The sequence below is a fragment of the Xenopus laevis genome, chromosome 9_10S (assembly GCF_017654675.1).
Source record: "Xenopus laevis strain J_2021 chromosome 9_10S, Xenopus_laevis_v10.1, whole genome shotgun sequence".
Taxonomy (NCBI): domain Eukaryota; kingdom Metazoa; phylum Chordata; class Amphibia; order Anura; family Pipidae; genus Xenopus; species Xenopus laevis.
Genome location: NC_054388.1, coordinates 9,649,545 through 9,671,239, shown reverse-complemented (window position 1 = coordinate 9,671,239; position 21,695 = coordinate 9,649,545). Strand labels below are relative to the sequence as shown.

The following is a 21,695-nucleotide window of genomic DNA, read 5'->3' as shown; positions in this document are numbered from 1 at the left end:
GAAAGCAGAGAAGAAGGGTTGCCCCTGGAAGATTTGAGCTCTGTCTCTAACTCTCTCCAGAGTTACTTCTGCTCCCTGTCTCGCTCAGTCTCAATCTGCGCCCTGAGCCGCCAGGGGCCGCATTTATAGGTGCAGAGCTGAGTGATGACGTCACGCGCAGCAACCTCACACATCAATGAAGCCTCCCATTCACTATAGTTCAGGCGGCATTCCCTGTGCCAAGAGCAGGTAGGTAAGTAGAACAGAAGGAAGAGGTTCTGCAGCAGCAACTCTTCCCTACGTGGGACAGCAGCAGGTAAGACAATCACTGGAGTTCTTGCATTGACTGTAGCATTGGAGATTGCACTGCTCACCCCCTGCTGGGGCATGTAAGGAGATCTTCAGTGATTATTATTCACCCATTGTGCTTATATGGGATCAACTGCTTCACAGCGAGACAAGCAGAGAGACAGTCTCTGGGAAGGGGGACTGTAAGATAGCAGGTATAGTAGGGAGAGATGGTGTCTATAGTAACAGTGGGATAATAGTCTCTGGGAAGGGAGTGTGACTGTGGGATAGCAGGTATAGTAGGGAGAGATGGTGTCTATAGTAACAGTGGGATAATAGTCTCTGGGAAGGGAGTGTGACTGTGGGATAGCAGGTATAGTAGGGAGAGATTGTGTCTATAGTAACAGTGGATAATAGTCTCTGGGAAGGGAGTGTGACTGTGGGATAGCAGGTATAGTAGGGAGATATGGTGTCTATAGTAATAGTGGATAATAGTCTCTGGGAAGGGAGTGTGACTGTGGGATAGCAGGTATAGTAGGGAGAGATTGTGCCTATAGTAACAGTGGATAATAGTCTCTGGGAAGGGAGTGTGACTGTGGGATAGCAGGTATAGTAGGGAGATATGGTGTCTATAGTAATAGTGGATAATAGTCTCTGGGAAGGGAGTGTGACTGTGGGATAGCAGGTATAGTAGGGAGAGATGGTGTCTATAGTAACAGTGGATAATAGTCTCTGGGAAGGGAGTGTGACTGTGGGATAGCAGGTATAGTAGGGAGAGATGGTGCTTATAGTAACAGTGGATAATAGTCTCTGGGAAGGGAGTGTGACTGTGGGATAGCAGGTATAGTAGGGAGAGATGGTGCCTATAGTAACAGTGGATAATAGTCTCTGGGAAGGGAGTGTGACTGTGGGATAGTAGGGAGAGATGGTGTCTATAGTAACAGTGGGATAATAGTCTCTGGGAAGGGAGTGTGACTGTGGGATAGCAGGTATAGTAGGGAGAGATGGTGCCTATAGTAACAGTGGATAATAGTCTCTGGGAAGGGAGTGTGACTGTGAGATAGCAGGTATAGTAGGGAGAGATGGTGCCTATAGTAACAGTGGATAATAGTCTCTGGGAAGGGAGTGTGACTGTGGGATAACAGGTATAGTAGGGAGAGATGGTGCCTATAGTAACAGTGGATAGTTTCTGGGAAGGGAGTGTGACTGAGATAGCAGGTATAGTAGGGAGAGATGGTGCCTATAGTAACAGTGGATAATAGTCTCTGGGAAGGGAGTGTGACTGTGAAATAGCAGGTATAGTAGGGAGAGATGGTGCCTATAGTAACAGTGGATAATAGTTTCTGGGAAGGGAGTGTGACTGTGGGATAGCAGGTATAGTAGGGAGAGATGGTGCCTATAGTAACAGTGGATAATAGTCTCTGGGAAGGGAGTGTGACTGTGGGATAGCAGGTATAGTAGGGAGAGATGGTGCCTATAGTAACAGTGGTATAATAGTCTCTGGGAAGGGAGTGTGACTGTGAGATAGCAGGTATAGTAGGCAGAGATGGTGCCTATAGTAACAGTGGATAATAGTTTCTGGGAAGGGAGTGTGGCTGCTGGATAGCAGGAATAGTAGGAAGCAGTAGTGCAGGGCAATATACAACAGTAACACTCAGTGTTGTGTAATCTGTACATGAACACTCACAGTATGACCTGGGAGGTATGTTTAAATAGAAATGGAAGGCCCATATGTGAGACATCCCTACTTTATATAGTGTGACTGTGCACATTTGGTTTCACTTTCCAGTGACAGTCAACCCCAGCACTTTGTGTAATATTCTCCTTTTCAAATTTCCAATTCCTCCCTCTCCAAAGGCTTGGCACTTTTTGCAGCACTGGGCAGCCATATGACAGCTTTCTGCACAGCAGGGATCTAAACAGCTACTTAGAATCAGATGAGTATAGCTTTATTTGTATGGCACCAACTGTGTGTATCACAGCTGTATTTAATACAAAGGGTGGGGGCTGGTTATATGTGTCCAAAATAGCTAGTAGGGAAACATTTTTGCACTGTGATTGTTAATGCCTGTGCCAGATTATATGCCCAGTGGGCCGCTTTAATGCACACTGGGCGTTTGCACTGGAAATGTTAGTGTATTAACCTAGGTCTTGGGCTTTCACACTAAGGGGCAGATTTATTAAGGGTCGAATTGAAAATTAGAATTTAAATTCTTTTTATGGTTAAAACTGTCAAATTCGACTAGGGAAATATCCAAACTTGATTGCAAACTTGAATTAAAAATTCTAAATAGGTTTTCGAGATTTATCATACTCTGGCCCTTTAAGAATTCGAATTCGACTACTCTCCACCTAAAACCTGCCGAATTCATGTATAAGTCAATGGGAGAGGTCCAGGGATCACTTTGGAGATGTTTGTAGCCTTCCATCGAGTTTTGTATAATTCAAGTTTTCAGTTCGGTAAAATTCGTTCTAGTTTTTTAATACATTTCCCCCAATCAAATTTAGAATTCAATTGAATTAAAAAAAAAACTCACATGAATTCGAAATTCGACCCTTGATAAATATGTCTCCCCAAGCGCAGAATGTAACACTCATATTTGGCCACCTAGTATAGTGATTTTGCCCTCTTTGCGCCTCCTAGTGGCAACAGAAATGCTTTGGTCAGTGTTTTCTTTCTGCCCATATGAAATAAGAATAAAACCAATACATTCAAAAGTTAAGATCCCTTTAAAAACAAAACATGTTTGCTAGGGTTTTCCAATAAGTGAAAGTCTACAAATCCCAGCATCCCATTACGACCAAAGAAGATTGTAGCTTGGAGTCCTTCACGAGCCAGTCTCTAACTGAGGCCATATTGATGTTACACATTTAATATTGTGCCATGCCCCCCTTTGCCCTTGGGGTAATTCGATTATTAAGATGTATAACACATTCATATGGTCAGAGTTTTACTCTAGATTCAGCCAATTTCATTCGATTTCACAGTTGTTTAAAATGAATCCAGCGTGTAACTGATCAGTTCCAAGGTCCTGTCTGCTATGAGCCAAATATATTCTCCAGCCAATTGGATCAGGGACAGTCCATCTCTGCTCGGAGTGAATCTGCACTTGGTTCAGTTTGTTAAAGGGAAATATGCCTTAATCTTGTAAAATAACATTTCATTTCTCTTTATTTCACTATAATTGTTTAGTAGACAGAAGCGCTGCACTAATGAGGCAAGTTGAGAAAGCTCGCCTCAAACAGTAGCACCCTACTAGTACCAGGGACAGCAAAAATGCCTCCTGGTAACTTTAACAACCGAATTACTGGTTTTCAAATTGCGCTCTCCTGGATCCCTCCACCAACATCATGAACCCCACCTCCTCAACACCCTCTTAATCAAAAAGCTGAACGCAAAAAGGGGGCAGCAGCAGCAAGCTGCCTTAGGTGGCAGAAGGTTCAGATCACCTCTTGTATAAAGCAAAGAAGGCCTCCCTTAAAGGGATACTGTCATTTTTATTTCCAAAATGCCTGTTAATAGTGCTGCTCCAGCAGAATTCTGCATTGAAATCCATTTCTCAAAAGAGCAAACAGATTGATTTAATTTTGAAATCTGACATGGGGCTATACATATTGTCAGTGTCCCAGCGGTCACTCTTTACTGCTGTACTGCAAGTTGAAGTGATATCACCCCCTCCCTTTCCCCTTCCCAGCAGCCGGACAACAGAACAATAGGAAGGTAACCAGATAGCAGCTCCCTAACACAAGATTACAGCTGCCTGGTAGATCTAAGCACAGTACTCAATAGTAAAATCCAGGTCCCACTGCGACACATTCAGTTACATTGAGTAGGAGAAACAACAGCCTGCCAGAAAGCAGTTCCATCCTAAAGTGCTGGCTCTTTCTGAAAGCACATGGCCAGGCAAAATGACCTGAGATGCACCTACACACCAATATTACAACTAAAATAAATACACTTGCTGGTTCAGGAATGAAATTTTATATTGTAGAGTGAATTATTTCTATTGTAAACTGTGTAATTTAGAAATAAAAACTGCATCATAAAAATCATGACAGAATCCCTTTAAGGTGGCCATACATGGGCTCATACAAGATGCAGACAGATCGAGTCGGCAGCTTATTATCTGTGCAGCCACTAGGACAGAATGTTCTGTTATACAGATAGCTAGAATCTCAGCCATAAAGCAGGACAGGACTGCTGCTTTACAATGGGGATCAGATAGGATCTGTGCAGCCACTGGGACAGAGTGCTCTGTTATACAGATAGCTAGAATCTCAGCTGCCATAAAGCAGGACAGAACTGCTGTTTACAATGGGGATCAGATAGGATCTGTGCCACTGGGATGAAATACTCTGTTATAAAGATAGATAAAATCTCAGTCTTAAAACAAGTCTTTTTTTTTCTAGCTTGAAATTATTACCAATATAAATTTTGGGTGCGGTGTGACCATTTATTTAGACTTCTCTGTACAAGCACAAACAGTTTTTAGAGTTTAATTAATTTGCTTCTTCTCGCATTGAATAAAAATTACAAATTGGCTTTCAGGGTTGCCCCTACTTACATGCATATCCTTATATGACCTTGAAATGCCATAGTTTAACTGAAACTCTATGAAAAAGACCAGGTATGATTTTTTTTTAGTGGTGTAGGTATCATGAATAAAATCAGTGAATGCTGCACACGTTGCTGATCATTGTCTTATCACATAGGAAAGAGCGGCTTGAGCTCTGAATAGAGATAATTTCACCTGCTGCAGGGGCTACCAAGTGGCACGTCATTGTTGGCTATTTTTTGATGGGCATCATTACATTTATTGTACATAGAATGGGCCTAATTTTTATAGAAATAAAAATAAAACTATGTGACAAGAGGAAATGGGAAGCAGTGATTTCCAGGAGTTTCATTACAATTTCAATAAAATTTTTCCTTTACTCCCCAAAACTAAAAGTGGTACATTTTCCACCTTTTTCCAAGAGCAAGAGCAAGAGACCCAGGGTTAAAACAATGCCCTGTTTTCCTATGTCGAATGACTTGAATTATATTTTCATCTGTTTTTAATGTGCCCTAGAATGGAAGAAAAAAAGGAAAAATAGAAAAGCTTGGAATGGGCCAAAATACAGCCCTTAGCACTGGAAGCCAAATCTACATTTGTTTATTTGTTATTCTTGCGGAATATAAATAATTGGCTGTGCTTACTGTTAAATGCTTAATGTTCCATACAAATTGATCATTATTCTCTGCCCTGTGTTTAATATAGCTTGGGCTGAAGACCACACTGACGGCACAGACTTGGCCTTGACATAAATATGAAGTGCCGAGTAATTTAAGGGGTAAAATTAATACATGGGACATTTGTGGGATGATGTGATTTGTGCTGAAAGAACAGATGTTATTTTTGCTGGTTTAGGGATTAGATATGTGCTTAGGGCCATGCTTCTAAATCCACCACAGGACTCTTTTGCTTCTCTAACTGCAGCCATGTTTGAAGGCTACAGTCATATGTATGGGCCCATGGTCTGCAAAATAGTTGCATAATAACACTAGTATCAATACTGATGCTTTCATTGTGTGCCCTGGTTTGCTGTTTATTTTTGTTCTGCTATTGTGTAGCCTTTATTCTCCCATTTATCTGCTCCTGCTGACGTTTCATGTATCAAGCCTTGTAGCCATTCCTCCGATCTTCTATCAATTCCTGCTACCATGTGTTCATACCTGCTGCCCTACAGAATTGTCTGCTGCCATATATCAATTATTGCTTCCTTGAATACATTCCTGTTGCAATGTATCTGCTACTTCTTCCATAGATCAATTCCTGCTGCCTTGCGTGAATTCCTGCTGCCATGTATCCATTCCTGCTGCCTTGTATCCTTTCCTGCTGCCTTGTATTCATCCCTGCTGCCATGTATTCATCCCTGCTGCCATGTATCCATCCCTGCTGCCTCGTATAAATCCCTGCTGCCATGTATTCATTTCTACTGCCTTTTATCCATCCTTACTGCCTTTTATTCATCCCTGCTGCCATGTATTCATCCCTGCTGCCTTGTATTCATCCCTGCTGCCTTGTATTCATCCCTGCTGCCTTGTTTCCATCCCTGCTGCCTTGTATCCATCCCTGCTGCCATGTATCCATCCCTGCTGCCTTGTATTCATCCGTGCTGCCTTGTATTCATCCCTGCTGCCTTGTATCCATCCCTGCTGCCATGTATCCATTCCTGCTCCCTTGTATTCATCCCTGCTGCCTTGTATTCATCCCTGCTGCCTTGTATTCATCCCTGCTGCCTTGTTTCCATCCCTGCTGCCTTGTATCCATCCCTGCTGCCATGTATCCATCCCTGCTGCCTTGTATTCATCCGTGCTGCCTTGTATTCATCCGTGCTGCCTTGTATCCATCCCTGCTGCCATGTATCCATTCCTGCTCCCTTGTATTCATCCCTGCTGCCTTGTATTCATCCCTGCTGCCTTGTATTCATCCCTGCTGCCTTGTTTCCATCCCTGCTGCCTTGTATCCATCCCTGCTGCCATGTATCCATCCCTGCTGCCTTGTATTCATCCGTGCTGCCTTGTATTCATCCCTGCTGCCATGTATCCATTCCTGCTCCCTTGTATTCATCCCTACTGCCTTGTATTTAATCCTGCTGCCTTGTATTCATCCCTGCTGCCTTGTATTCATCCCTGCTGCCATGTATTCATCCCTGCTGCCTTGTATTCATCCCTGCTGCCTCGTATTCATCCCTGCTGCCATGTACCCATCCCTGCGGCCATGTATCCATTCCTGCTGCCTTGTATTCATCCCTGCTGCCTTGTATCCATCCCTGCTGCCTTGTATTCATCCCTGCTGCCTTCTAATCATTCTTGCTGCCAAACATCAATTCCTGCTGCTTGGTATCCATGTATGTTGAAGTGTTTCCATTTTTGCTGCCATGTATTTATCACTACTGCAGTCTGCCAAGTCTTCAGTCCTACAGTAATGTACCTGTTACTTCTGCTGCCATATACTGTATCTGTTCTGCTGCCTTATATCTATTCAGAATGCTGTATTTCCATACTTTATGCATCATAGCCATATATTCATTCCTGCTGCCTTGAATGCATTTCTGTTGCCTTGTGTCCATTACTGGCACCATCACTTCTGCTATGTATACACACCTACAGCCTCACCCACTATAACATATTAGTGAATTAGTATGAGCAGTCATGACGTTGATGCTGACAATTAGGGAAATATATGGATTAAAATAAAATTATTCTGTGCTCATAGCAGCTGCAGATCAGATGTTTTTTGTTTAAAATCCCACCATCCCCGTCAGATAACAGGCATTTCCATCTTAAGTAATGTAAGGATGTCTGCTTTGTTAGAATTGTGCCTTCGCAGGTTTCTCTGCCAGTGGCATTTGGATGTGATACCAGAGGAGTCCCTTACTAAACTGTAATAAACGATGTAGGGGTTGCAAAGTATTTGCGCTTAGAACTATTTAATTTAAATAGGATTAACATGATGATCCATGGAAATTCTCAAATTGGCATTAAGGAGTCAGGAAGGAATTTTTCCCCCTTAAGGCAGAATTGTCTTCCCTTCTTGTATAAAGAAATGATTCTGAAGGAATGGGTCTTATGCCAAACTTATCTAAAGCTGTGAAACATTTGGAAGTTGTTCTATTGCATGGGGCTGATGTATAACTTACCAAGTACAGAAGTCCTATACAACTCATTTTGGCCACATCTCGTTTTACCTCCCAGGTCCACCTTTCATGGTGTTATGCTTGTGCCCAGTTCAATCCTCTTGCATTAGCACCTGCCACCGAGTACATGCACAGGGATGCCTATAAGCAATCACGTAACTATTAAGTTTCTTTTAATGGAATATATGTTATTTCTTAAAGCAATTTAGCTCTTGGGCTGAATTCTGAAGTTAAGATGCTTAATGTTCCATGAGTCTGAAAGTTTATATCCCCTTTAAAAGTTATTTTGTATTTTATGGCTTCTAAACATTCCTCTGCTTGTTTCTCCCCCTTTGAACACAACCCGGCAGTGGGGTCCCAGCTTTGTTTTTTCCACTATCCAGCAATGGAATTAATTTCAGGCAATGTCATAAGTAACAAACACGGAATCCCCTTGGCGGTGAAATACATTGGTCCCAGATGTAAAAGTAATGACATCAAGATGGGCCAGTGCTGCATCCAAGGCCAACCACAGGTGATGGCTACAAAGGCAACAGTCTCCTCATACAGTTAAACAATGATGTGCAACAGGAGTGAAACAGCTTTGCAACTAAACATTTCTGAGATCACTGCTTGTGAGGCCAAGATAAACCAACTGGAAAGTGGCGCTCAAAGGTGTTTTTGAAAACAATTGGACAGATAAAAAGTTTATTTGTTTTATTCAATTTCAGACTAAGCTGTTATATCAGAAATCAGAATGTTTTGGCTGCCTTGGGAGATTGGTCATTGAACTTGAGCAGATAGGACAGGAGTCAGTAAGAAATACATGTAAGGAGAATGCTATGAAAGAAGAGTGGATTTCTGACCTCCCACAATAGGCCCTATACCTGTTAATTATTTTATATACACTAAATTTGTTTTGTGCAATTATCAATGCAGGGCAGGACTGCTGCTTCCAATGGGGATCAGATAGAATCTGTGCAGCCACTGGGACAGAATGCTCTATTATACAGATAGCTAGAATATCAGCCATAAAGCAGGGCAGGAATGCTGCTTACAATGGGGATCAGATAGGATGGGATCTGTGCAGCCACTGGGACAGAATGCTCTGTTATACAGATAGCTAGAATCTCAGCCATAAAGCAGGACAGAACTGCTGCTTACAATGGGGATCAGATAGGATCTGTGCAGCCACTGGGACAGAATGCTCTATTATACAGATAGCTAGAATATCAGCCATAAAGCAGGGCAGGAATGCTGCTTACAATGGGGATCAGATAGGATGGGATCTGTGCAGCCACTGGGACAGAATGCTCTTTTATACAGATAGCTAGAAACTCAGCCATAAAGCAGGGTCTAGACAGCTGCTTACAATGTAGATCAGATAGGATTTCTGCCACTTACACTGACAGCACTTACACTGGGTATCAGAGAGAGCTGGTAAAAACAAGTACTTCTTTAGCATTTTGATGTGCTTGCACATATATCTGTTTTCTGAATAACATACACACTAATGCAGTGTCAGTTTTTGTTTTTTCTTTAACATCTTCCTTGGAATGGTTAACAATATACATTTTGAGTGCAATGCAGCTTTGCTACTTCCCCTTTAGTAAATTACCTTTGGAGGAAGAGGCACAAGGCTGAGTTTCACCTCTAGGCATTTAATCTTCCTTGCACAACAAAGATTTTTAACTGGACGCCGAAATGTTTAATTGTGTATAATAATTTGGTCATAAACTATGAAATCAAAGAAGAATTTGCATTTGGGCAGAGTGTAAAATTATAGGAAGTGCACCGTATATACATTTTATGTGTGGGAAACAATTATATTACATTTAAAAAAAACTATTTTGTAGGCTGCTGGTAATTGCAAGACATTTATGTGACTGTTGTAGCCATTGCCTTGTACTTTATAACCATTACATATACACGCACAGTGATTTAATATTAAGGGTTTTATTTTAAAACTCGTGACAGACAGATTTCGGTTGCTAAATATTTGCAATTTAATTACATATGTTATGATTAGTTTGCTTTACCTTGCTAATGCATATTTCTGTTCCTCTGTCATATAAGGCTGTTCAGGGCTCAAAATTCTGAAGTGATGTCAATACTGATTCTCTGACACGCTCTCCGAACACTTTGACAGAATATTCTGTTATACAGATAGCCAGAATCTCAGCCATAAAGCAGGACAGGACTGCTGCTTACAATGGGGATCAGATAGGATCTGTGCAGCCACTGGGACAGAATGCTCTGTTATACAGATAGCCAGAATCTCAGCCATAAAGCAGGACAGGACTGCTGCTTACAATGGGGATCAGATAGGATCTGTGAAGCCACTGGGACAGAATGTTCTGTTATACAGATAGCTAGAATCTCAGCTGCCGTAAAGCAGGACAGGACTGCTGCTTCCAATGGGGATCAGATAGGATCTGTGCAGCCACTGGGACAGAATGCTCTGTCATACAGAGAGCTAAAATCTCATAAATATCCCATAAATATTTATTTTTGGACACAAACACAAACTTTTTTTTTAACTCAGGAGGCATAATATGAACACCCTACATTTTTGGGGTACTTCGCTACAAGAGTAAAACCCCAATGTTTACAGGGGTTCTATAACCAGTCACCAATGGCAAGCCACAAGGGAAAAAGAAATTAACGCCCATGACCAAGATTTATTTGTTCCTAGAAGACAGACAGGCAGGGTTCTCACCGCCCCTCCAACAAGACCATTTTTATCCATCACTACATAAAACGATCAGTTATTTATATAGGAGCTACTTTCACCAGATTCATTTGTCCTGTTATGGGCGGACAATAAAATTGGCATTCAGTATATTACAATTTTAGCTTGTATGTAGTATAAACACCTGTTCTACCTACTGCAGATGACAAGAAGACTGGAGGAAAGGAGATTTCAACATCAACATAGGCAAACCTATGGGAGGACCCTGGACAAAGACCAAATTGATGGTCCCCCTCACTCTACTCTGACAACAGGCATACTATTCATAGGAGAGAATGACCGGCTTGTGCTTTCCTGAAGGCTGGCAGTGGGTGGCAAGAAGGATCAGACTGGAGCAGAGTATGTGGGACAGTGTGGGGGTGGTTGTGCCGGGAATTACAGGGGGCTCTGGAAGGAGTTTGCAATTGGTATTCATTTTTTATTATTTGTGTTTTTTGAGTTATTTAGCTTTTTATTCAGCAGCTCTCCAGTTTGTAGTGTCAGCTATCTTGTTGCTATGTACCATATTACCATAGCAACCATGCATTGATTTGAATAAGAGACTGGACTATGAATAGGAGAGGACCTTACTAGAAAGATGAGGAATTCAAATTAGCAATAACAATAAATGTGTAGCCTTACAGAGCATTTGCTTTTTAGATGGAGTCAGCGACACCCACTTGAAAGCTGGAAAGAGTTAGAAGAAATAGGCAAATAATTATAAAACTATAAAAAAAATAAAATAATGAAAACCAAAGGAAAGGTTGCTTAGAATTGGCTGTTATATTACATACTATTACAATGGCCGTTATATTACATATTTACTAAACTCTGAATGCAAAAATCACGAAAAATTCCTGATTTTTTTCTATAAAATCTGACTTTTAAAAAAAATCACGAATTTTTTGTAATTTATTAAACCCCAAGGATAGGAAAAGTCAGAATCTGAAAATCCGGCATCTCAGACCTGTCAAGGTTGCATATAAGTAAATGGGAGAAGTTTTCTGAGTTTTCGGCCAAAATTCTGAGTTTTCAGGTGGAAAATCTGAAAAAATCGTGAAGATCGGATGAAAAATCGGAAAAAATTGTGAAAATCAAGATTTTTTCCCGCAAACAAAATTTTCGGGAAAGTGTATTAATAAATAAGCCCAAAAACCCCGTGCGGATTTGGTCAGAGTTTTTTTAGAAAATATTGAGATAAATTCGGACTTTGATAAATAACCCCCTATAAGTTTACCACCCCTTTAAGGCAACCCCGTAAAGGTAGTCATATTATGGAATTCCTTAATAAAAGATTTGGGGGGGGGGGCAGGGTGAGGAAATCAATCAGAAAAAACTTTCTTGAAAGAATATATACTTAGTAAAACAATCAGTATTACATGATCTGTAAAAATATGGGGTCCCTTGTGTAGCTGACAATTCATTCCTCTGGAAGACAACTTCCTGCACCTACAGTATATCTTTTTTTTTAAGCCATGTTTCTCAGCAAAGGGTTGGCCCCGGGGGCAACCCTAAATCTGTATATTTTATTATGACAACTTTGCATTTTGTTATGACTCTCCTGAAATGAAATAGGTCAGCAGAGGGTTTTATTTCCCTGTGTGAGTTATACCAGCCCAGAAACCTCTTCCTATAGGCAAATATTGGGCTGGTTTATTCCTCGTAACCTGCACAGCGACGGGAAATGTTATTGCAGAGTCAACTGAAAACCATGAGTCTTGCGTAAAAAAACAAATGAAGAAAGGGGAAAAGAGAAGGGAGGGGTAACATGAGGAACTGCACCTTTAAATGCACCTTTTAAAATGAGATTTTCCTGTTGTGCAATTGCACCGGGGAGAGAGAAGTAGGTAGAAATGTTGTACATTATATTTTGAGCTTCTGTACCAGCCCAAGGCAACCACAGGCAACCATTGTTATTACAGGAAAAAACACTAAGGAGTTCCCTGACAAAACCTCCAATATTTAGTTACAACAAAGGAAGGAGTCTCCGAGATATATTGTGTCCATCGGAGGTTAATCCGCCCCGAATAAAGGGTACCCAGAGACAGGGCTGATCCTATCAAATATGGGGCCCAATTGGGACCATGTTGGCGGGGCCCCTAGACAAAGTGTTGCTGGCTACTGACACACCAAGTATTTAGGAAAATAAGGGCATACAGGCACAAAATAGAAAGGAAAGGGGCAGACAAGGTAAGAGAGTGAGAGGGATGAAATAGGGGCACATAATAGGGGCACACAGGGTAAGAGAGAGAGGGAGGAAATAGGAGAGTGGACTGGGCCAATTAGTTTGGGGCAGGCTGGGCCGATTCAGCTTGAGAGCAGGCTTGGTTCGATTGGGGGCAGGCAGGGCCTATCAAGGTTGGAGGAAAGCTGGGCCTATGAGAGTTGGGGGCAGGCTAGACCTATGGAGTTGGGGGTTAGGCTGGCTTATCAGAGTTGGGGGTGGGGTGGGCTGGACCTATGGATTTGGGGATGGGCTGGACTCTCAAAGTTGGGGGCAGGCCAGGCAGCATCATGTGCTGAGGGAAATATTATCTGTGCTGCCCTGAGGTGCGGGGCCCTATTGGGCCCAATTGGTCCAATAGGCCTAAGGCCGGCCCTGGGTCAACCTAAAGTGGGAACATTTGCTTGCCTAAACTGTATTTGCTGCTCCTCCATCATCAAAGGAGAAACCTTGCGACATCCAGCTAATGGTACTCCTGTTAAGCTAAATCACTTTGCTACATGTGATACAAGCTATGTGATTTATATGTTAAAAGGTCCCTGTGGGCTTGCATACATTGGTCAAACCATAAGAGCAGTAAAGACTCGCATAAAGGAGCATAAAGGGAATATAAGGAATTTTAAAGAAGGAGCAGCCACCGACACGACGGTATCTAGACACTTTAATACTGCCAACCATAACCAGTCCCAGTTAAGATGGGCTACACTTGAAGTAGTGAGCCCAATGCAGAGAGGTGGTAATCTGAGGAAGAAATTGTCACAGAGGGAGGTATACTGGATTAAAAACTAGATACACTCTATCCCAAAGGCATGAATGATAGCTGGAGTGTTAAATGTTTCCTATAACTACATTGTTGCATCCCTTATCTTTACTATGTGTAAACGATGATTGATAACTTTTTTTTTTTTTTTTTACAGCTCTTTGATACATTTTTGATACATCTGTAACTTATTCCCCCTTGAAACTTATACTTGATTTGTTTCTTTGCAGATAACAGAATTACTGAGCCCAAGATAGTTACATTATATGTACAACTAGTGGTAAGAATATTGGCCAATCCTTCTATGTAAAATAGACATGTGATCATGTTGCTTTAGTGGTAGGTCTAGAAATGGGCAGTTCCTTTTTTGTTCATAAGCATATTTGCATTTTAGCGAAACATTTTGTATATATAACCTTTGTACAATATCCCTGCAAATTTTGCCACATTTGTCACAACTTTGGAATGAAGCAAAAATATTTTTGGACGATTTTTGTACTATTTATACATCTTTTTATTATTGATTTTATGAGCACATATTGTGATAACATCAGCACTGTGTCACGGTTGAACTATAGAATGATGCAAAAAGACTAATGTTTTTTATTAGCATTTATTAAGATGACATCAGCACCGCACCACGGTTGATTGACATACGATGTTTTATGATCTCACTTCCTGTTGTACACCTTAAAAAGTCTGTTCACATAATGATTTGTAAACTTGATAAAGGGCTCTGGGCCCGAAACATGTTGTGTGCAATAAAGAGCACCTAGCAGCAAGTTCTGCCTCTTCGTTTGCATTTCTCTCAGCTCTCTTGTTAATTAACCACAGCCCTTTAGCAGTAAAGATCTGTGTCTCCAAAGATGCCCCAGTAGCTCCCCATCTTCTTTTCTGCTGATTCACTGCACATGCTCTGTGCTGCTGTCACTTACTGAGCGACCCACTCACAATATACAGTACACATAGAATAGAAATGTCACAATATAAGGCTGATTAGTAATTAATACAGATAATTACTACATGGCAGCACAGAAACCAGTGCAATTAGCATCAGAATTTAATAATCAGCAAACCTGTAGCATCAGCTTATATTACAGCCAGGGAAGCTCATTTTCTGCTGGATAATTAGTGACGAGCCCTAAGCTTAGCTTCTCAACAGCCAATCAGAGCCCACTGAGCATGTGATTGTCACAGACACTTTCCAAGATGGTGACCCCCTGTGACAAGTTTGAAGTCCTGGATCATTGCTGCTATTGACAAACTGAAACTTTAGCCTCGTGCAATAAGTTCACTATAAAAAATATGGCATTTTTAGCCACATTAGTTTTTAGGAGTTAGTTCTCCTTTAAAGGGGTTGTTCACCTTCCCAACACTTTTTCATTTGAGTTGTTTTCAGATTGTTCACCATAAACAACTATATTTTTCAATTGCTTTCCATCCTTTATTTTTTGTTATCGTTTCCCCAAAATGTAAGTTTAAAGCTTAATGATCAGATCTCCAGTGTTTCAGTCTGGCGGCTCAGTGATCCTGGAGCATCTGGACCGTTACAATTTGTTACATTTACTTCATACATTTAGTTTATAAATGTCTCAGCAGTATGAAGTGGAATGTTAGTAACTATTGTATCAATTCTAGCAGCTGCTTTTAAAGACACTCAGGGATTTAGAACAGTTAAAGAGTCAGCGACCCCCTTCCCAGCGCTGCTTTAGAAAGTGAAAAAAAAAATAAACTTTACACTTTAATATTAGAAAAATGGTCACAAACAGAAAATAGAAAGTAAATGGAAAAAGTATTTATTATTGGTGAACTATCTGAAACCAACTGAACTGAAAAAAGTGTTTGAAGGTGAACGACCCCTTTACAGTTTACCTAATGTCTGTGCTTTGTTGTCAAAGCTTAAACAATGATGTTTAAAGCATTGTGATTTTACCAGACTGAACTGTTGCATTTTATTTGATTCTCTGGTTCAATGGTGCCACCTAGTGGCCAATGGGAGATGTGTTAAAAGTATAACTGAAATATCAGAAGTCACTGAGGGCTTCTGTGGCCCTATATAATGACAAGGCTGCAGGCTGAGTTATACATGAAACTCAATCACCCGTGTATTATAATGGATAATGTAACCCCTACTTTAAATGATAAGGATATTAGAAGTACTTATCTGTTATCTACTGTGTATCCTGTGCTTGAATGGCTGCCCCATGGCTACACAGCAGCTCGTTTATATAAACTATAGTAGAACTTATCTGTTATCTACTGTCTATCCTGTGCTTAAATAGCTGCCCCCATGGCTACACAGCAGTTTGTTTATATAAACTATAGTAGTACTTATCTGTTACCTACTGTGTGTCCTGTGCTTGAATGGCTGCCCCCATGGCTACACAGCAGTTTGTTTATGTAAACTATAGTAGTACTTATCTGTTATCTACTGTGTGTCCTGTGCTTGAATGGCTGCCCCCATGGCTACACAGCAGCTTGTTTGTATAAACTATAGTAGTACTTATCTGTTAACTACTGTGTATCCTGTGCTTGAATGGCTGCCCTCGTTGCTACACAGCAGCTTGTTTATATAAACTATAGTAGTACTTATCTGTTATCTACTGTGTATCCTGTGCTTGAATGGCTGCCCCCATGGCTACACAGAAGCTTGTTTATATAAACTATAGTAGTACTTATCTGTTATCTACTGTGTATCTTGTGCTTGAATGGCTGCTCCCATGGCTACACAGCAGCTTGTTTATATAAACTATAGTAGTACTTATCTGTTATCTACTGTGTATCCTGTGCTTGAATAGCTGCCCCCATGGCTACACAGCAGTTTGTTCATGTAAACTATAGTAGTACTTATCTGTTATCTACTGTGTATCCTGTGCTTGAACGGCTGCCCCCATGGCTACACAGCAGTTTGTTTATATAAACTATAGTAGTACTTATCTGTTATCTACTGTGTATCCTGTGCTTGAATGGCTGCCCCCATGGCTACACAGCAGCTTGTTTATATAAACTATAGTAGTACTTATCTGTTATCTACTGTGTATCCTGTGCTTGAATGGCTGCCCCCATGGCTACACAGCAGCTTGTTTATATAAACTATAGTAGTACTTATCTGTTATCTACTGTGTATCCTGTGCTTGAATGGCTGCCCCCATGGCTACACAGCAGCTTGTTTATATAAACTATAGTAGTACTTATCTGTTATCTACTGTGTATCCTGTGCTTGAATGGCTGCCCCCATGGCTACACAGCAGCTTGTTTATATAAACTATAGTAGTACTTATCTGTTATCTACTGTGTATCCTGTGCTTGAATGGCTGCCCCCATAGCTACACAGCAGCTTGTTTATATAAACTATAGTAGTACTTATCTGTTATCTACTGTGTATCCTGTGCTTGAATGGCTGCCCCCATGGCTACACAGCAGCTTGTTTATATAAACTATAGTAGTACTTATCTGTTATCTACTGTGTATCCTGTGCTTGAATGGCTGCCCCCATGGCTACACAGCAGCTTGTTTATATAAACTATAGTAGTACTTATCTGTTATCTACTGTGTATCCTGTGCTTGAATGGCTGCCCCCATGGCTACACAGGAATGGCCTAGAATATCCAGATTGCTACTCTGTACCAGGCAGGGCCGCTATTTTGGGGGGAGGGGGTTACTGTTTTGCCAGGCCCAGTCAAGCCCTGAGAAGCCGCCTGTACTGACACAAGGAGAACAATATAAACCAAGTAATAAACTGCAATGAGGCACATTTCATACATAAAGAGGCAGAGGGAGCCAATATCCCACACACATTCTATTCAGTGAGAGAACTTGCACCACAGAAACATTATATAAGTTAAATGGCTCCCAATACAGTTAGAGGCAGTAGTACTGACACCCCAAACACTGCCCACAATTGTGTTAGTCACACAGAGCCACAATAAATCAGCTATTATCATTATACTCACACTCTGTGTGTTCTTGCCTCTCTTCCATACCCTTTCAACCATTGTATTCTCTCCATAACTTCTTCCACATTCCTTCTGTGGCTTCAGCACTGGCATCTATCCTCATGTCTGCTGGAAATAAAAACATTTCTCCCCTCAAAGCATTAGTCCAAGTACAGCTGTGAGGGGATTGGACAAGCCTGAGGGAGGTTCAAAGTTCACCATGCAGCCTAGCCAATCCCAGTGCAGCTGTACCGGGACTTACACTTTGAGAGGGAAAACACAGTGCAGGGATTGGCTAAACCTCCGGTTTGTCTAATTCACTCACCACTGTAAAGGGAATACAAGTTTGAGGGGGAAAAATTGTATGGAAGCTGCAGATATGAGAGAAAATGACGGATTGTATGCTAAAAATATTTTGGGGGGAGGCCACAGCCCACTTTAAGTCCACTAAAAAATAATTTACATTTTCAAAGGGGTTGTTCACCTTTCAGTTGTTGTTTTCAGATTGTTCACCATAAAACAAAGACATTTTTCAGTTGCTTTTCATTTTTTATTGTTTTTCCAAAAATTGAAGTTCGAAGTCTAATGTTCGTGTCTCTGGTGTTTCAGCTCAGTGATCCAGAAACAGAATCTGAACTGTAACAATTTGCGACATTTACTTGAAACATTTAGTTGAAACATTTCTCAGCAGCATCTGTGGAATATTAACAACTATTGTTTCAATTCTAACAGCTGCCTTTAAGGGTCAGGGCATACGCTTTGTTTTCCGAAGTTGCCCGAAGTTTCCTGGTGATGGGATGGAACTCGGAGTGCCTTGTTGTCGCCCGAAGTTTCCTGGTGAAAACTAAGCACTCTGAGTGCCATCCCACCGGCGATTTAAATTCTAGCCGGCGGGAAGCAGTTTGGGGAGATTAGTCACCCCAAAGAAGAGGAGATTTGTCTCCGGGTGACTAATCTCCCCGAATCTGTGCATGTGCCCTGACCTTAAAGGAGAACCAAACCCTTAATTATAAAAACCCCTACCCCCTACCCTACATAGACCCTCCTCCCTGCTCCCTCCCAGCCTAGGTGTTACCCCCTACCTCTTTACTTACCCCTCGGTGCAGATTCTGTGCAGCAGAGTTCACGGGCGCCATCTTCTTCTCTTCGGTAATCTTCGGGGCTTCTTCTAGTGCTTTGGGAATTTCCATCAGTTTCGAGGCATGCACAGTTGTCACAAACCAGAAGATTGCTCCAACTGTGGATGCGCCAATACACCATTATCTTCCCGAAGAGAAGATGGCGCCCGTGAATTCCGCTGCACAGAATCTGCACTGAGGAGTAAGTAAAGAGGTAGGGGCATTTACCGGGGGTAACACCTAGGCTGGGGGAGAGCAGGGGGGAGGGTCTATGTAGGGTAGGAGAGTAGGGGTTTTATAATTAAGGGTTTGGTTCTCCTTTAATGACACTCAGGGATTCTGCTCAGCAGGGCCAAAATGTATCAGTTTAGAGTCAGCGACCCCCCTCCCAGAACTGATTTAGAAGGTGAAAATTGAAACTTTACGCTTTATTATTAGAAAAGCTATCACAAATACAAACTAGAAAGTAATTGAAAAAAGTCTCATTTCTGGTGAAGTATCTGAAAAACATTAAAGCACTGCGTATCTTGACAGCGCTATATAAATAAATGATGATGATGAAAACAACTAAACTAAAAAAAAGTGTTTGAAGGTGAACAACAACAATGTTCCCGTCTCTGGGCTATGAGTCTGGCAGCTCAGTGATCCAGGAGCAGATTCGGAACTGTTACAGTTTGCTACATTTAGTTACTACAAGGGTTGCCACCTGGCCTTTATTATACCAGCCTGGCCGGTAAAAATTATGGCTCATCCCAATGTTATTAATAGGGAAAAAAGATAAATATATAGGAAGGCGGGTATTTTTTTCCAGAAAAGAGGGCAACCCTAGTTACTACATTAGTTGATACATTTCCCAGCAGTATCTGTGAAATATTAGTAACTATTGTATCAATTTTAACAGCCGCCTTTAGTGAAACTCAGGGATTCGGAAAGACATAAGAAGGTGAAAAATTAAACGTTACACTTCAATATTAGAAAAAATGGTCACAAATAGAAAGTTATTGGAAAAAAATCTTTATTTCTGGTGAACTATTCAACTGAACTAAAAAAAAATTGTTTAAAAAGTTTAACAACCACTTCAATTAAACAAAAAACATTGTGATTTTACCTCCAATAAGGATTAATGGTTTATTATTCCAGAGAAAAGGGAAACCATTTTTTTTTAAAATTGATTTTTATTTGATTAAAATGGAGTCTATTGGAGATGGCCTAACTGTAATTCAGAGCTTTCTGGATAAGGGATCCCATATCTTTAATACAATCAGGGTGGTATCACTAGAATCGGACTAGGGGGGCCCAGCGGGCGGACTGGTTACCACTGCTATATGTGTTCATGGCACTAGCAGGCACAGTGTTGGGTCAGTTGTACATGGGTTCTATTAAAGTATCCACTTTTCCAGCTGCAAGCAAATCAAGTCAAGCTATTGGGATAACTTATACTGTAGTCAGTTTGTCGGATCAGTGGAATCCCTAAGTGTCACAACCTAACAACTTCCCCAGTGCCTCCTGCTGTTAGTCTGTGACGCGTGACTTGAGTTCCTGTTTATTATGATGCTAAACACAGCAGCCGAGTCATGAGTTAAAAATACTTTAATATTTTAATATCAGTACAACAGACATTTTCCTGAAGATCCCAGAGATGTTTAACTCTCAGATAAAGTCTTTTATGAAATCTGACGTTAGGGCCCCAGCGGACACCTCAACAGTCTCCACCCCAGACCTTGTCCTTGATGAACTTACAACAAGTTGAACTGTTTGCTGGGGTGCACCATTTGCGGGAGGCATTCTGACGAGAGAGGCTGCCATGGGCTGGGCAGAATCAACATTCGCCAAAGTGCAGCATCGCGGGTAATTCCGAAAACATTCAAAAGTGCCAGCACAGTTCCTGCATATGTCTTGGGTTTCCTTAAAATTGTCCGGTGGTTTTGAGGTGGTTTTAAGGTCTTTGTGTGGACATGGAGTTCTGACCATGGGTGTCCGGCACCAGCCACAAACCACTGCACACATGGTCTGAAGTAATGTCAACTCTTTAGTTACCACATTCAGGAAATTGGGCTTCAAGAGCAGATAAATCATTGGGTTGTAAATCGTTGAGGACTTGGCAAATGCCGCGGCAAGGGCAAACACCAGTGACGGAATTTTCTGAGGGTCTCCGAATGCTGCTATCATAGCCACAATAGCATACGGAGTCCAGGCTATGAGAAACCCAATGCAAACTGCTATACTAAGCTACGAAAAAAAGAAAATATGTTATTGGCAAGTGATATTTATAATATTCCAATAAAAGGTTCATCTAAAAATATCAGTGTAATTTAATGACAGGTGCAAAGTTCTCCTAATCATAAGTCATGACTGGAACTAGAGGCAGGCAAGTGCATTTACCAGGCCAGCCCTCTGGTACCTACTATGAATATGGGCTTCCCTGTGGGTCAGTTTCAAAGAAAAAAACTGTATATATTATTAATTTTTTGGAAGCTGTGGGATAGCAGGTATAGTTCTGAGAGATGGTGCCTATAGTAGCAGTGAGATAATAGTCTCTGGGAAGGGAGTGTGACTGTGGGATAGCAGGTATAGTAGGGAAAGATGGTGCCTATAGTAACAGTGGATAATAGTCTCTGGGAAGGGAATGTGGCTGTGGGATAGCAGGTATAGTAGGGAGAGATGGTGCCTATAGTAACAGTGGATAATAGTCTCTGGGAAGGGAGTGTGACTGTGGGATAGCAGGTATAGTAGGGAGAGATGATGTCTATAGTAACAGTGGATAATAGTCTCTGGGAAGGGAGTGTGACTGTGGGATAGCAGGTATAGTAGGGAGAGATGGTGCCTATAGTAACAGTGGATAATAGTCTCTGGGAAGGGAGTGTGACTGTGGGATAGCAGGTATAGTAGGGAGAGATGATGTCTATAGTAACAGTGGATAATAGTCTCTGGGAAGGGAGTGTGACTGTGGGATAGCAGGTATAGTAGGGAGAGATGGTGCCTATAGTAACAGTGGATA

General features: G+C 41.4%; 1 protein-coding gene across 1 annotated transcript in view; it reads right to left on the bottom strand.

Moving 5' to 3' along the window:
* Window positions 1-19,893: 19,893 nt before the first annotated feature.
* opn7b.S (opsin 7, beta S homeolog) overlaps window positions 19,894-21,695 on the bottom strand; it is a 37,185-nt gene continuing 35,383 nt past the window's right edge. The window contains exon 6 of the mRNA XM_018238167.2: window positions 19,894-20,926. Within this exon, the coding sequence (XP_018093656.1) occupies window positions 20,348-20,926 (579 nt within the window). The 3' untranslated portion in view covers window positions 19,894-20,347. The remainder of the gene's footprint in view (window positions 20,927-21,695) is intronic.